Source organism: Calonectris borealis, chromosome 1 (assembly GCF_964195595.1).
Source record: "Calonectris borealis chromosome 1, bCalBor7.hap1.2, whole genome shotgun sequence".
Taxonomy (NCBI): domain Eukaryota; kingdom Metazoa; phylum Chordata; class Aves; order Procellariiformes; family Procellariidae; genus Calonectris; species Calonectris borealis.
In genome coordinates, this window is record NC_134312.1 from 30,341,659 (window position 1) to 30,359,177 (window position 17,519).

Below are 17,519 nucleotides of genomic sequence, written 5' to 3' on the forward strand. Positions count from 1 at the left end.
TAAACTTTTCATTTGCCATGAATTATATAAAGCATAGTAGGAGCTGGATATAGTTTTATAGTGGTTTCAGATGTTGGAATTTGAGAATAATGCTATTAGTTAACAGTTACCAGTTACTTGAAAATAGTGCTATCGGTTAATAATGCTATCAGTTAGTTACCAGTTAATATCAGATTCTGGTGTTTATTTGTGTTTAGAAGTATTGCTTTACCATTTCAAGGACACATAGGTGAGATCCTTCCATCAGAAGTATAATGGGACACTTTTTAAAGCCAGGACAGGTAGCAAACAGTATCCTTAGGGCAGGAAGCACATTAGGTGGGTAAAGCTGTTCTTTCAGACCGTCATGTAATATTTATGTGTTTAAAAACTGAATGTAGTTGAGTTAGTGCCATGTGCCAACAAGAACTGAGTTGGTTTAGGTGTAATTTTTTTCAGTGTAATTTACTTTCTAAATTATTAATAGCTTGTCTATGTGTTAAGCTGAACTACCAGTCCACATCAAATCACTGAGTGTTAAACAATTAAGGTTTTTTAAAAAACATTAATATTGTAGATTTATGCAAAGAGGGCAAATAAAACATAGATGTAGTCAGATGCCACAGGACTCTTCTCAAGACAGAAATCCGTACCTATGAATTTATTTCCTTTGCTACATAACAAACATTAATATTTAATAACTGTGCCATATTAAAGTTCTTGGTTAATTATATATTATAATACTGTTTCTACCTTCCTAAAGCATTTAGTGCCTCATTAAACCCATTCACATAATATTAAAATAATTAAAATGAATCTGTATCTGTTCTGCCTCTCACTGACAGCTGGCATTTCAGAAGTCCATTTTTATTTTACTAGTGCTAGTGGTTGAGACTTAACTTTTGAAACTTTTTTTTTTACAGAAATCATCTATGTATCAGTAAGTGTAGTCTTCTCCAAAACTGCTTTTTACCGACAAAACAGGAAAGCTTAATGTAGGGTATTCGCTGTGTGAATGCTACAAAGTCCTGTAGAGGTTGTCTCTTCTCATCTGATATTTATGTAGCTGATAAAGAATTGTCTTTTTAATTGCAATAATGTTCATAGATGTTCTCACAAGTCATCTTTGTGTGATACATAGTATTCCACAAAGAATAGTTTAAAAACTCTTGGTGTTAAGAAGCACACGAAAGACATGGACCTGTTGGAGCGGGTCCAGAGGAGGGCCACGAGAATGGTCAGGGGGATGGAGCACCTCTCCTATGAGGACAGGCTGAGAGAGCTGGGGTTATTCAGCCTGGAGAAGAGAAGGCTTCGGGGAGACCTTATTGCAGCCTTTCAGTACTTAAAGGGGGTTTATAAGAAAGATGGGGACAAACTTTTTAGCAGAGCTGTAGCAACAGGACAGGGGTAATGGTTTTAAACTAAAAGAGGGTAGATTTAGACTAGATATAAGGAAGAAATTTTTTACAATGCGGGTGGTGAAACACTGGAACAGGTTGCCCAGAGAGGTGGTAGATGCCCCATCCCTGGAAACGTTGAAGGTCAGGTTGGACGGGGCTCTGAGCAACCTGATCTAGTTGAAGATATCCCTGCCCATGGCAGGGGGGGTTGGACTAGATGAACTTTAAAGGTCCCTTCCAACCCAAACTATTCTATGATTCTATGAAATCTATATTTTTAATGATGCAATATAGTATGCTATCATCTGATGCTAGGTACATAATATTCTGTGTTGTACTTTACTAATTAAGGCCTGATCCTGCAGATATTTACAGATATACTTATTTTATGCACATAAATAATTGTGTGGCATTTGATTTTCCTGCTTAAACGAGTAAAGCTAAGCTATGATCAGGGCTTTTAAACATAAGTCCTGTGCTGTTACTGTTTTCAAATGCATTCCTTTCAGAAGTGTGATCCCTGCTTAGTAGCCACCTTCTCCCCAAACCAGCCTTTCATTTGTCTTTAGAGTACTTCACCATGTAATATGTGGAAAAATAAGTACACATTGCATATAATAACTTGCATGTTTCAGGGCCCCATTATGTTTGATCAGACACAGGGAATTATTCATAAAACCATAACCAACAGATAGGAGGGATTTTTCATGCAGTACCTAAATCTCTCTGTTTTCTTTTTAGCCAACCAATGGGATCTTCATGAGTGCATTTCTCATCGTGTTACCTTTGGAGTCCATGGCTCATGGGCTTTTCCATGAGCTGGGAAACTGCTTGGGAGGAACCTGTGTTGGGTATGCTGTTGTGATTCCCACCAACTTTTGCAGGTATAGTTACCATGTATTTCAACTTCACAGTAGTGTAAGTGTACTGTTAGCTCGTAGAGGCAATGCAGTGCTGTTGCTTGTATTTTTCAATAATTACATACAAATTTAAATAATAGGCAGATTTTGTAGTTTTCCTTTTCCTCGCCTTCCAAAAAGAATGAGTAACTCCAACTCCACCTTTTTATATGTATTTAATTTGCTTTTAGAAAGCCAATGAATGCTTTACGCACCAATCATGCATAGGCAGATTCCACAGTCCGTATCAGATTGGGACATTTGACTGAGTGTAGATATTTTATAACAGGAGATCTAATAAACCAAACAGATGAGTTTAAAACAATTTTGAATTCTATTATATGAGATGATGTCTACATTTAAAGGACATTGAAATTAGATTTGCGAGTGGACTATGTGTCAGTTATTGGTATTGTGAATTTACAGCTCTTTTTTGTTCCAATATAAATGTTACCATATGAGAAACATTTGGGGGTGGAGGGATTATACTATTATTATTTGCCCATTTGTGTGTTTTTCTTATAAGCTTTAAACTTGCAAATGCTACTTTCGCCGTATAATTAAAATTGTGCGTACACCTTTTTTTTGTAAGCGATAAACAAGAGCTATGTAAGTTACGTCTTTGAGTTACAAGACAAACAGAGTGGTAAGTTGAAATGAGAGGCTTAAAAATAGAACTGTCCAATTTATGAAAACTGCCCGGCTTGTAATATGTGTAATGCATTCAGTGGATAGGGAAAAAGATTAATGGGCAAAGAAGCAGAAGGTAGTGTGCTGATCTTAGATCACTGTATCTTAAATAGTGTAAAATACTGTAAAAACAAATTTTCTGAGCTTTGATCTACAGTCTTCAGCTGTGCACTCTTTAAAAAAAATCCATGTAGTCAATTATTGTTAGGGATAAAAAAATAAATTTTCAAAATTTACATTACATAGAAATAAATTCTTTTTGTTTCCATGGCAATAATTTAATTCTTTCATTGTATTATATTATTCTGCCTCTGGCAGTTCCCTCTAGTTTCTGAGTGAATGAGATACCCTTGAGCAACTGTTTAGGACCTGACAGAACTAAACTTCCTTATTGACTGTTTCAGTAATGGGCTCAGTCTTCACTTGCTGAGACAAACAGTAATGATGATGTATTCAATATAATTGTAGTAGTGGAACGTGCAAAATTTAATTAGCTAGACCAAAAAAGAAAGCAGGTAGCTTTACACACTGACTTGCAAATAAAATACATACTTACATACATACAGAAATATATATAAAAAACAGAAGTCATATTTTTGTATTAGTAGAGTAAGACCATCTCCATATTTTCATCCACAAAATCTGTCCATTGCCCAGAGAACTCAGGGACTTTTTTGTTATATATGCATATTCATATATATATACACACACATAAACATCTATATATACATGGTTTGTTCCAGGTCTCGTTTGTAATTTTCTTAGAACTTTCATTTTCTAAGCGGTGAATACCATCATCTGAAACATATTTCTTATGCTGAAAGATCAGCATATGAACAGCACATACAAGTAATAATTACTGTATTTGCGTGAGTACCATATTGGATAAAGGCTAGTTTGGAACAGAGATAAATTAATTCAAAATAGCTGAGCAAAATGTGTACTTGGATTTCTCTTTAGTCCATTATTGGAAACTAGTTTGCATGATGTTTTGTGCAGACTAACACTCATTCTCCCTGCGCTTCTTTCCAGTTGTGTGTGAAGAAATGCCTGTCTGAAGGCAGTGCTCTTTCAGGGGGACTTAATGAAATCGTTGGAGCCCACCCAGCATGTTCACATCACAGCTCCCCTCTCTCTCCCTCTGTCTCTCAGCTGCAGGGATAGCATGGAGCTGTGTAAGGACTATGCTTTGAAGTGAAGAAGTGTGACAAAAGGGAGTAGGAGATAGTGGTCCCTCACTCAAATACAGTATTTTGAATTGTTTATAAACTGTACATTTCAAGTCAAGTTGAATTTAGAACAGTGCTACTTCACAGCAGAGAAAATATTCACAGGGAAAAAAATCACCACTTGCTAAAAGTCCGCTAAGCATGAAATAATTATAAATCATAATCATAGCTGTTTTTCTTCTCTTCAGTCCGGATGGCCAACCAACTCTTCTTCCACCTGAGCATGTACAAGAGTTAAATCTGAGGTCTACTGGCATGCTTAATGCCATCCAAAGATTTTTTGCATATCACATGATTGAGACGTATGGTTGTGATTACTCTACAAGCGGACTGACCTTTGATACCCTTCACTCCAAGATCAAGTCTTTTCTTGAACTTCGCACCGCAGATGGACCCAGACATGATACCTACATTTTATATTACAGTGGTCACTCACATGGCACTGGCGAATGGGCACTGGCAGGTAACTGGTTTGGAGATTCTTTTATTAATAGTTTTGGTATTGATAAACTTTCCAAATCAATTAACTTGTTCTTTAAAAAAATCATCCTGTATTGCAAAACTTTGAAGTTTTGGTCAAATTTATTATCTGATAGTCCAGAATGGCAAAGAACGACCAGTCTTTGGAGAACAGGTTTATACAAGCTCCTGGCAGGGAATGAAGAAAGGAAAGGGTAATATACAGAGCGTGGTTGTTAAGAGATTCAGGGGCTACAAGGAATCATCAAAATAGGCAAGGTTGCAGGCTAACTACCTCTGCTAGTGGAGAGAATGGAGAAATTCGGAACCCCTTTTGTATGCAGTTAACTTGATGTAAAGAAGCAGCTCTTTCCTTACCTTGCTCTTTATGACAGTCGGATATGTTACTTTATGAACTTCTATCTCATTTTAGTATTTGATAAAAATCCTTTTGCAGCTAACTAATCTTACTCTTGTTCTCAAAGTTGTCTAAATATTGTTGACCCCAAATGTATGCTGACAAGTTTAAACATGACTTCATATTCCCCTTACAATTCAACAAGTTAACTTTAAGATTCTTTTTTCCAGAAAAGTAAAGTGGAAATGACCCCCTCCTGCTCTAAAGACAGATTTCCCCTATATTTTGAGGAATATTTGTTCACTGTAATGAACAAGCATAATGTCTTCTCATTCCCTGGACATGGCAATGAATTATACAATGTTCTGTGTCACTGTGTCAGTTAGGCTGTCGTAAAGGACTGCATTCATGTCCTTAAGATGAGCTCTGGTTTTTTTGTGAAAGATAGAATCAATAAAAGAAATAGGAGGCAGGTATACAATGCACAATAGAAAAGCAGGTCTTCAAATATATAGTAAACCTTGTATCATGAAAACAGCCATGGTTTGCTGACATCCTAGAGTTTGAGTCACTGTGGGTGCAGTGTAGCCTCAAGACTACAAACCCCTATATAAAGGGCCGGTTTAATGCCTCGTCATATGGTTGGCATAGACTTCCGCATTTCCCCTTTTCTTGGCCTGTTTTTGATCTCTTTATAATGGACAGTCCTATCTCAGCTGTATTCTTTGGTAAACCTACTGACGTTTTCAAATCATTGGTAGGTTTAGCCTTGCCCTCCTGCTGTATGGAACTGGGCTTCTGAGGTTGCTGTGTGCAAAAAGTGAATCTTGTAGTAAATACATTGAAAATTTGCAACTTTTTTTCTTCCTGGGAGAGAATTAATTCTCTTGGATAGCGCTCTGCCTGCGAGCTCTGGGCTGTTTGTCAGCAGTCTCTCTCCGCTGTGCTCTTCAACAGTGTAGACAGATACTAGCTTTGCGTGTGGTCATGCTGAGGCGTTCAGGCGCAGGTCAGTTTTCATCTGGAGGCCGTATACCTGTTTTGGTGCAACGCCATGCCTGAACTGTTACACCTGCTGAAGAGCAACGCGTATTTTTTCTCAAAGGCTTCATCTGTACCAGTGATTTTGAAAAAGCCACAGCTGTACTCTGAGCTTAGCGCAAGTGGTGTACTGTGGTGTACGCCAGGGTGACTGAATGACCTTGCCGAGAATAGGGTGGTCTTGGCCATAAGAGCAGCTGCCACCCTGTGCAATTGCTGAACGTGCCCACACATTGTGTGGAGCAGGCTAGCAGCAAAACCGTGCCTCCCACCCGTGCCCCAGCCAGCAGCGTAGACGCGGTTAGCTTTCTGGCATATATAGAGCCAGATGTTGCTGCAAAAATTGGACAGCTTCCAGCCCAGTCCTGGCTTATATCTGGCCAGCCTGGAGTGTGACAGGGGAGCTCGGGTCTCTGTATACCTCTTCAGGTAGCTGCAGCCTAAATTAAACTCTGTCTTCACTTCTAGGATAAGGGCCAAGGTAACTGTTAAAATTAAAAAAAAAGTTTCTGTGCTGAAAGATACGGTTCTAAATGCAGTGGTGTTCAGCTTTTTCACAAAGTTGCTTTTCAGTTCTCTATCCAAGCACATCTTCAGCTTCTACTTGGAGATATGTATAGTCACATAAAGGAGAGGAAGAGGCAGCTGTCTTGCATCCTTTTTTGTGACTAATTTTAGATAAATCATGGAGTGTAACCTGATACTCCTTCCAGATAGCAATGCCCCTGAATGTAACTTAGAGTATAAACTGAAAAGACGAAGGCTGTTTGATTGTGTAATTGTACCGCATGTATTGGACAGTGGCATTTTTTGACAGATGGAGCATTTGGTCATCAGTTCCTGTAATGTGTACTGTCCTCTGACCTCTGGAGAGGATGAAGAGAGGTGGCAACAATGAAATATAACATTTGGATCTAATAGGAAAAGTAGTGTCTTACTGCCGGCTTATGCCATGATACAGCACAGCAGTAGCAGCGTAGTCTTTGCTTTATAATGACATCCTTTAAAGGAGGCTTACTGGATTTATTAGTTCACTAATGATGTTTCTCTGTTGTTGGAAGCTGAGATGTAATACAGTGGTGTATAAAAGAAACTGTTAACTAGTCATGCATAAAGTGTGAGCAGTCAAATGACCTGGGAGGTCATGTTCTCTGAGTGAAGGCAAAGGCAAGAGCTGGGCTAATGAAGCTTTGTCTCTATTGCTGAAACTGTTGGATTAACTGCCTGCGAAACCTGCCAAAGAGCCAGATGTGGCCAGACACATAGATTTCTTACACAGCTTGGTGCCAAAATTTTGCGCTGGCTGATAAGACCATGTGTTTGAGGTCAGTAGGTGTCGTGGTTTAACCCCAGCCAGCAAATAAACCCCACGCAGCCGCTCGCTCACCCCCCCGCCCCCCCGCCCCCCGGCCCGGTGGGATGGGGGAGAGACTCGGGAGGGCACAAGTAGGAAAACTCCCGGGTTGAGATAAAAACAGGTTAATAATTGAGATAAAACAAAGTAGAACAGTAATAATAACAATGAGAACAACAACAATAACAGAATACACAAAGCAGGCGATGCACAATGCAACTGCTCACCGACCACCAACCGCGTGTCACGAACGGGGGGGCGAGCCCCCCCCCACCTGGTTTTTATATCATGCATGATGTCCCATGGTATAGAATACCCCATTGGCCAGCTGGGTCCACCACCCCGGCTGTGCTCCCCCCTCCCGGTGCAAGCATCACCCAGCAACAGCCAAAGCATCAATGGGCCATCAACGCTCCTTTCACACCGAACCCAAAACACAGCACACCCCCCAAGCTACTGGGAAGAAAGTTAACCCTGTCCCAGCTGGAACCAGGACAGTAGGGTTAGAAACTGAGCATGTGTTTGTGTGTGTGTGTGAAGAATGAGATGGTTTTCTTGGGGCAGTTCTGTCCAGTACTGTTTTGAAATCACCTGCACCCCTGCATAGTTACACTAAAATAAGGTTTATTTATAAGTCTTTAAAACGTGAACAAAGAAAGAAATTTTTACTGCTGATTGACACAAGAAGGCTTACTTAGAAAAGGGAAACTGCTTCTATACAAGTCTCTGCTGTAAATAACTACAGCAATTTGGGGATCATGTACCAAGACAAGTCATTATTGTAGGTTTGTATGTTAAGATTTTCTTTGGTACTAAATTTTCCAGGTTTGTATTTTTTTTTGAGAAAGTTGTAGCCCTGTAATTTTGCTTTTACTTTAACTGCAATAGCATGCTCAAAGCTTTAACTCTGAGCTATTAATTTGAAGCACTTTTTGTCACCCCTTACAGGTAGAAATGTAAGTGCTGAAATATGCAGCTGTTCTGTTTGAGATTCATCTGTGCAGTTAAATTCCTACTAACAAGATTGTAAACAGTGCTAAATGTAATATTCCACAATGAAAATCACTATGGAATAAAAATGCAGTTACTTTAAATCACATTTTTCTACCTTTCTTCTAAAAGTCTTCATTTTTTTAAAAGTTGACATTTTCAAACTAGAGTGTTTTTGTTGTAAATCTGTATCATAGTCCAACCTGCCAACACCTGGACGTATCAGTTCTTCACATTAATAGTCACTGTGGACCCAACAGAGATTCATTCACTTGTTTGCAAGATCTTTTCCTTAGGCACTTGAGTAAGTAGTCTGCTTTTCAAAGCTACATAGATCCTTCAGTATCCATTACATTTAAGCAGAAGGGCTCCCCACTATAGGTGACTTTGTTTAATTACAATCTGCTCTTTCAAAGCATTGTTGGAGCAAGAGCTGAGATGGAATGTGAGAAGTTGGACACTCTAGTTGCACGTGTTTTCTCAGCTGATAGGAAGTAAATACTGTGGAAAAATTCCTATGAGATTTTTGTTTCATTGAGCTGTAAATCCATACCAATTTTAATCTTCTTGAAGCTCTGAAGACAACTGTGTCTATAGAGTGAATCTCTCCATTTCTGGTCATGTTAATTTTGCAAGCCAAAGTGATGGTTGTGCCTGTAGGGGGCTAACCCAGTTAGCATGTGTTGTGTTCAAAAGTCCTCTCTTTTCCTTAAAAGAGGAATCATAGAATGGTTGGGGTTGGAAGGGACCTTAAAGATCATCTGCCATGGGCAGGGATACCTTCCACTAGGCCAGGTAGCTCAAAGCCCCATCTGACCTGGCTTTGAACACTTCCAGGGATGGGGCATCCACAACTTCTCTGGGCAACCTGTTCCAGTGCCTCACCACCCTCATAGTGAAAAATTTCTTCCCTATATCTAATCTAAGTCTACCCTCTTTCAGTTTAAAGCCATTACCCCTTGTCCTATCACTGCATGCCCTTATAAAAAGTCCCTCTCCAGCTTTCTTGTAGGCCCTCTTCAGGTACTGGAAGGCTGCTATAAGGTCTCTCCAGAGCCTTCTCTTCTCCAGGCTGAATAATCCCAACTCTCTCAGCCTGTCAGGAGAGGTGCTCCAGCCCTCTGATCATCTTCGTGGCCCTCCTCTGGACCTGCTCCAACAGGTCCATGTCTTTCTTATGCTGGGGGCCCCAGAGCTGGACACAGTACTCCAGGTGGGATCTCACGAGAGCAGAGTAGAGGGGGAGAATCACCTCCCTTAACCTGCTGGTCATGCTTCTTTTGATGCAGCCCAGGATATAGTTGGCAAGGATAAGCTTGGAGTCCTTTTTAATATTAATAAAAACATATTAAAAAGGGTCCCTTTTTTTTCTTAAAATTATTAAGATTTAATACAAAATAAACTCTATTTCAGATTTTCTTTCCTTGTTTAGGTATTTCCAGATTTCTTCAATAGGCCGTAATTTCTTTCACTGTGTGAGGGAATTCCTTTTTTTTTTTTTTTTTTTAACCAAGGGTGAGTTAATGGCCTCATCTGCCACAGCAAGTCAGGTAGAATCAGTTAATACCTCTCTGGAGATCTGCAACATCTACAAACAGGGAGGATCAGCTGAAAACTTCTTTTATATCTGTCCAGGTTGTTAAAATAAGGGATTCTTGGAACCCGCAGTGAAAATTCTAGGTTTCTGTTTCTTCATCCTAATATTAAATCTTTTTTTCCTTGTGGCAGGGGGTGATGCTTTACGACTTGACACACTGTTGGAGTGGTGGAGAGAAAAGAACAGCACTTTTTGTTCTCGACTCATCATCGTTTTAGACTGTGAGAACTCTCAGCCTTGGGTTAAAGAAGTAAGAAAAGTGAATGACCAGTATATTGCCGTGCAAGGAGCAGAAATGGCCAGAGTTGTAGACATCGAGGAAGCAGACCCTCCACAGCTCGGTGACTTCACCAGGCAATGGGTTGAGTACAACTGTAACCCCGACAGTAACATCAGCTGGTCCGAAAAGGGACGTACAGTGAAAGCGGTGTATGGTGTGTCAAAACACTGGAGCGACTACACTTTGCATTTGCCGACGGGAAGCGATGTTGCCAAACACTGGATGATATACTTCCCACGTATCACCTATCCATTAGTACATTTGGCAAACTGGTTTTGTGGTCTCAATCTGTTCTGGGTCTGTAAAGCATGTTTTAGGTGCTTGAAAAGGCTGAAAATGAGTTGGTTTCTTCCCACAGTGCTGGACACAGGACAGGGCTTCAAACTCGTCAAATCCTAATTAGCAACCAAAGAGAAAATGAAGTGAGAGCTCTGGGAACTTTCTCACTGTACCATACTTACAACTTTTTATATGACTATTTTTCTCTGAAAAAGTCTGCTACGCTCACTTTATTCAGCTCTTTGAGCAGCTACAGTATATGCAACAGATAGGAACTGCAATCTTAAACAGAAGAGGGTAGGACTATGATATTTGAGTTGTGTTACTGGTCTGTATGTACATATGTAAGAGACTTATTTAATATGACCATGCATTTTGGAGACAGTTCGCGTGTTCATATGCGTTACTTAAAGCAGCCTTCGTTCAGAGTCACCAGTTTGATGGACAACCGCTCCTGTGAATGTTATAGCATGCTTATTTGTCATTTATATCCACTATAAGGTTCAAATACAGGAAAGGAACCAAGCTAATACTCAAATCAATTTATATGTCCTTGAAATTATATGGTGGGGTCAAGGGTATTATAAAACAGCACTGAGCCAAAAAAATAAAAGAGAAGAATGAATAGCCATTGTAGGTAAGTAGCTACCAAGAATCTTTAGTTTTATTTCCTTTTACATCTTTACATCTTTACCCTGCCACAATTCTCTACTGCCACCAGTGGAAATTTGCCACAGAAAACAAGGAAATCAGACAACCCTCTAATGTTCTGATGCTGCTCGGACAATGTTTCCTGAAGTGCAGTTTTAAAAACTTTCAGTGTTACTTTCAAAATTCAGTATCTTGCTGGTGATCTTTTTTTTTTTTTTTTTTGTAACTATCGCCAGTAGTTAATTCAAATATGAAATAAAAAGTGCACTGAGAGTTTTTCCCTCACCTGTTAGGGTGGTTCTGTCTTTTCCAGGCTCTTACTAGTTTGTATGTTGAAAAGCTACCCTGAAGAAAAAAAGAAACAAAACCCAAGGAACTTAACAAAGAAAATAATCCATAGATAAAAAATGGAAATGCAGGTGTTGCCTTGCTTCCGTGTTTATCTGAAGTCTTTGCTGTGCCTAAGACTTCGATTCTGTAAAATGCTGAGTACAGGATTGGACTGATGAGTTCATTATCTATTAAAACTATGAGCAAAGTTTGTCAGAAAGAATAGATTATTCCCTTAGGACAGGAGAATCCTGAGTATTCCTCATCTCTGTTCTCCCAGCCACAAGGTCCTCATTTTAATCCTTCCACTGAAGAGCTGGATGGGACCCTAGAAATCCTGCCCCGGCATTTCCTCTTCAGTCAGAGAAGCTGCATAGCTTTCTGATCTTGTTTTCTCAAGTGCAGAAAATAAGGAGTGAAACAACTAAGCGGCTAGGACAGTACAATTTGTGGTGGGTTTTTTGCATACATGTGTGCAATCCAGTAGACCTAGAGTTTACTTTTTTTCTGTTTCCATCAGTGTTTTAATAAAAATGTTAGGCATTAGCTGGTATTTGTCTAAAATATAATGTATTAATTTTTTTTTTATTTAAATACATGAAAATATTTTAGGAGTTCTTTAAGTCTTTGCCCTCAAGGGTTTTCTCTAATTCCATTTGAACTTCTTAGCTAGCTAAGTTAGAGAATCTGTTAACACTGATACCCGTTAGTAACTCCTGAAAATAAAATGTGTGATTAAATTACGAGCTCTGCAATAGCCAGAGTAATTTGCATCCACCAACTTCAAAATGGTGATTTTTGTAGGATTTTTGTAGGATACAAGTGACAGCCACTAAGTTTCTTCATTAGCGTGTATTACACAACTTTGTTTAGCAAGACACCACCCCCCACCCCGCTTTGCCTGTCTCCATCCCCTTCCATAAAGTGAAAAGGGGATAAAGGAATGAGAGATGAGATGAGATATCCTACCAAGACTCAGTTCCCTTGGGCCTTCTCTAAGTAAATGCTGTGATTGCAGCTCTGTCACGGATTCGAGAGGTGGCAGTTCTCAGTTCTCAGTACCCTTACCTGAGAGGGTAATCTCACCATCTAAGTTCAGATATCCTACCTAAGTTCCTAACATGGGAGCCTGAGGTAGGAGGCATCTCATTTAATTTCAGATGTCTGAAAGCTAGACATCTAAATCCATGCTAGCAACCTGAAGTGCTCCACTGCTCATTAACAAATAGAAATAAATATTTCTGGAGGAAGACTCATTTGATCTCTATTTTAGGATGAATTTTCCTGTGATTGTGCCTATTAGATTTGTTTTGCTTTTGCCAAAGGTCAAGCAGACAAATCCCTTACGTCTGTTTAATAACCTTAGAGCACTTCTGTTCTAAGTCGTCCTCTGGAGCCTGGGCTGGGTACATAAGCTTCTCGTTCAAGCACATAAATTGGATACTTGAAGTTAGGCTGAACGAGCATCTGTCAGGTTGTAGAAAAGCAGCACTGCCGCCTCTGCAGAAGTAGTTTTCAGCCATTTCTGGCCAACAACCCTTGAGTATAGAGAAAAAAGATTGCATAAAAGCAATCATTTGGTTTGTAAAATCACCATTATTTTCACTGCTCTTCAGTCAAAGTTCATCTGATTGCATCTGAGCACTAGAAATTTTTAAGAAAGTCCCCTTAAAGCAACACTGTAATACCCGATAGTCACCCTGTGAACATTTGAAAGTCAAGAAGTTAGTCCTTTTTGTTTCGGAAAAGCTTTGAACATCAACCATAACGCTTCTCGCTAATTATAATGGGTAAATCTTACTTTGTACCTGCTACTGTTACATTTTCATGAACATATCTGAACCTTTATTTTTGTATATCAAGGGAACAGGAAGAGTGTGGGACTCCTGACCTGTCCTGGGACTGTGAGCAGACTAAAATGGAGTATCCCTTCTGCAGTGCAGTGACGGGCCTAGCTTTGGGCAGAACAAAGGCAACAGTTGGTGCTGATCTTTTGCCTCTGTTTATTAAGCTTACTTACCGAACTGTTAGATTTTCCCTAGGATAGACTGGGTGATCTTTAGCAGTTTGCTGAAAGTTAGATAAAGAGTCAGCTAAAAATATAGCAAAAAGATTACTTGCAAAACTAATCGGGTGTTTGCAGATTTGTTTCAGTTTTCTCAATTAAAGAACTCTGTAGTTTTCTGAATTTGAAATAGTTTTAACATGAGCTAAGGTATTCCTACTTTTGATTTTATTATTTTTTTTAAACAGCAAAGGTGAAAATGCTGATTTAAACTAAAAGAAATGTTTACAGCCATTCAAAACTGTGAGGCCTTTTTTGGACAAAGACACTCTCTTGTGTGTTTCAAAACGCAATAAAACCCAGGGTGTGGGATGATGAGCCTCAGGAATTCAACAGTATTAATTCCCTGCCTCTACACCAACTAGTATAAAGGCGTCCTGCCGTGACCCACGCTGCCAGGTGGAGGTGGAGTTCTCCAGCCTGAGGGACAACGCACCAGGAGCTCTTCATCCCAGTGAGGAGTGAGGAGTTATCCCTCCCCTGTTCCCTGTATGAAATACAGGGGCAGCGCCTGAAAGAGAAACCGAAATCTCATTCCAAAGAATGTTACATATTCTATCAGTTACATACAAGTTGTTTTTCTTCAGCGGTAACATGCTTACAAATTAATTGTCTGGATGGAGAAAATCTTTTTTTTTAGAGGCTTGTCTCTGTACTGTATATTCAGGCATTTTGTTATAAAGGTTGTTATAAATTTATATCACGACAGTAATTTTATGTTGACTTTGTTTCATTTACCTCCTGTATAATACCAGCCTTGCTGAAACAACCAAATGCACTGAGTCCTACAAACTTAAGTCTTTAAAAGGTTTTCAAATTGCAAATTCACAGTAGTGTTTTTCTCTGAACAAGTATTGGGGGGAAAAAAGCCATTCTTCTTCATTTTTGCACTACCAGTTAGGTATTTGCAGTTCCTTATGCTTTGTATGCCTTGTGATTGTTGTTGTCCAGCCTTCAGTTCAAGTTCTTCCCAGAAATAATTTCTTCTTTATTAACTTTTCTCTTTATTTTGCAAAGGCGTAATTAACGCAATGCTGTAAAGCATTTCTGTTGCCAGCGGCAGACAATGTAACTGGGTTAAATTTCTTGTTTATAAATACTTTTTCATGGGAGGATTTTTACTGGACATACCCATTTTAGATCTGTAAATAGATTTTTTGGTGTGTATTTGTGATATTGCTTAAATATATTTTGCTGTTTTGGATGCTTATTTCCATTTCATGTTTTTGTTTATGCCTTGATGACTTCCAGAATTTTGTGTTCCCTCTTGAATTACATGGGGTTTTTCTGTACAGCTGGCTTCAGAGTGTTTTTTTTTTAGCTAGAAATTGCAGCAGAGTTTACTGAAAATATTCTAAGGATTATCTGTAGTTTAACAATTTAATGGAAATTAGAAATATTAGCTTAAATTATTAGCACCTTTCACCTTGTCATTTTTTTATCACTTAGTCAACAAGCTAGTAAAAATGTTCTTTATGCTTTGAGACATTATTTTATAGAGCCTTAATTCAAGACTTCATTTACATGAGTATTTGTATTTAGTCAAACTTGTCATCTCCAGTTAAGGTCTGACTCTAAAGTTAATGGAGGGTTCCTGTCTGAGAGAGATCAAGCCTGGGAGAACAAAGCAGAAGGACACTGACGCTGCCGAATGCTGCGGAGGTCAGATCTGCACATCTGCTCCTCTCAGAAACTGCCGGGGAGGTTCCTGCACTCCCTGTTCAAGAAACAGTCCCGGCATTACTCTTAACGAGCCGGGGCTGAGCCGTGCACCTCTCAGTGAAGACTTAGGTGTGAAACGGAGGAGAAGCAGAGCTGCTCGTGTGACGCGGGGTGACTGTCGGTGGTAATCCAGCGTCCAGAGCTGCGGAGAAGGGCGCTGCACCATTAGCAGCGCTTTTAACACATTGACTAGCTGAGTACAATGAAGATTTAGTGGCACTTTCTTCTTTTTTAACAGAAGGAGTTTAGTTTTGACTTATCCTTCTAATTCATGATTGAATCCATTACTTTTGAACTTATTAATCAGTATTCCTTTTTAATTAAATTCCTGTAGATCCTTTCTGTTCGGTCTCAAATCCAGAGGTAACCCTAGAGAGCAACACAGCTCACCCTCAGTGCTGCCCTGCAGCCATTCTAAGTCTCTTCGGATTGGGTTAGGCAACCCAAGGTACGTCTGCATCCGTGGAAGAAGGTTTGGGGTTTCTGGAGGCTTTTTTGGTCAGCTTTTTTGGTGACCTAGGAAATAAAAGTCAGTGTAAATAGACATATGAATGTTCAAATAATGTTTCTTCTTAGGTGCTGTTATATGTTAGTGTTGGAAAACAAGTGTAGCAGAAACATTCAAGCACGTTGATTTGGAGCAAGGAGTGCATAAAGGCTTTGACCAGTGTTACCTACTGCGCCAGCACTGCACTCAGCCGGTCTCCATCAGCTCTTGAATACATTGCTGGAGTAAAATACAAATATGCTACTACCGCTGTACTATACTGGAGGCCGGAAAGCTGGATCCAATAAAGGCTGTCAGTATCACAGAGCTCACCTTCAGAGGTTCAGGCCCAGAACGAGTACAACGTCCTCACGGAACGAGATGCACACCGCAGGCATTTGTGAAGGGTTGGTCACCCTGCAAGGCAGCGGTCGGGCTCTTCGGGATACCGAGTGGGAAGCTATTCCCAACAGGTGCCTGCAGTGTCCAGCCGCTTACAACTAGTGACATAGAAATTTAAAACTTTGCTCCTCATCAGCACTGAATTATTTTCTCTATATAGTAATTATATAGCCACTTCAATGTATATGGAAATATTCTGGGCTCTTACCTCGGCTACGGCTCTGCACGGAGCTAGGGAACTGCCAGTGCTGACTCATGACAGTGTTGAGACTGATGGAGAAATGCAGCCAGCTCTGTTGATTACAGCCAGGTCTACAGTTAATAGCTGCTAACATAAATCAATGGGAACCTGACTTTGCCATCCCACAAATGCAAAGCCAGGATGCTGTAAGACAGTTTGCGTCAGGAGTCTAAAACAGACAACTTGGTTTTCTTTGCAAATCAAAGAGAACAGCCTGATTCAGAGATTGGCAATAGCCAGAAGAGAAGTAGAAACTTTTTGCAAAAAAATGTTTGCTTTATAAATTGTGTATAAGGTCCCTAGATACCATGGTACTGAGTACATTATAAATGCATAAGAGATCCATTAAGAGAGATGAGGAGGGGGGAAAAAACCTGACAAATTAGGTTTATATAGCTGAAAGCCCTAAAGATTTCTTCTGCCTTGCAAAAGAGTATAAAGATTTTTATGCTTAGAGAAAGGTTACTTCTTTTCCCAGGAAGGAAAGGGGAAGAAAAAAAGAAGCCAAGAGGAAAAGTAATATTATTGGATGGGTCAGATTCAGCGCTGTGGCCAGGAGAAGGGGCTTTGCAGACCCAGAGCTAAAGTGAGGCTTCAGAACTGATCAGTTCTTTTTCTTACAGAAGTGGCCTGTGTGTACCACCACAGACTGTCTTGCCTCCCAAACCAGGGCAGCGGCATCCGAACTGCCTACCAAACACGTCCCACACCAGCTCCCAAGCCCTGCCAGGGAAAGCTGTCAGCCATGGCCCATCCTAACAAACCGACAAGATAGACGGGCGAGTTTCCATCCTGGGCTCGTGTCCTGGCACCATTTAATGTACTGTTATAAAGGTGGCTTCTAAAAAATAATGATTATTGTATTTTTAATACTGATAATGCTGTACAGCTACAGCTGGCCGAGTAGTGAGGTTTTAATAGTACGAAGGCAATAGGGGATGCTACGTACCCTCAGGCACGTTCCCACAGCAGTATTTGTGCATGAAACATCGCTGCGGCACTGAAGAAGGTTCCCTGTCTTCTGCCATCGCTGGTGAGGAAGATGGCTCAGTCTGTTTAAGCC

At 40.0% G+C, this 17,519-nt stretch overlaps 1 protein-coding gene across 5 annotated transcripts in view; it reads left to right on the top strand.

Annotated features, from left to right (window-relative positions):
- TMEM168 (transmembrane protein 168) overlaps nucleotides 1-14,896 on the top strand; it is a 29,990-nt gene extending 15,094 nt beyond the window's left edge. For 4 of the 5 annotated variants that reach the window (XM_075147546.1, XM_075147524.1, XM_075147535.1 and 1 more), the window contains exons 3-5: nucleotides 2,124-2,266; nucleotides 4,389-4,663; nucleotides 10,131-14,896. In XM_075147546.1, coding sequence (XP_075003647.1) covers nucleotides 2,124-2,266; nucleotides 4,389-4,663; nucleotides 10,131-10,678 — 966 coding nt within the window. In that variant the 3' untranslated portion in view covers nucleotides 10,679-14,896. The remainder of the gene's footprint in view (nucleotides 1-2,123; nucleotides 2,267-4,388; nucleotides 4,664-10,130) is intronic. The other variant, XR_012673211.1, reaches the window with a different exon arrangement.
- Nucleotides 14,897-17,519: the final 2,623 nt, after the last annotated feature.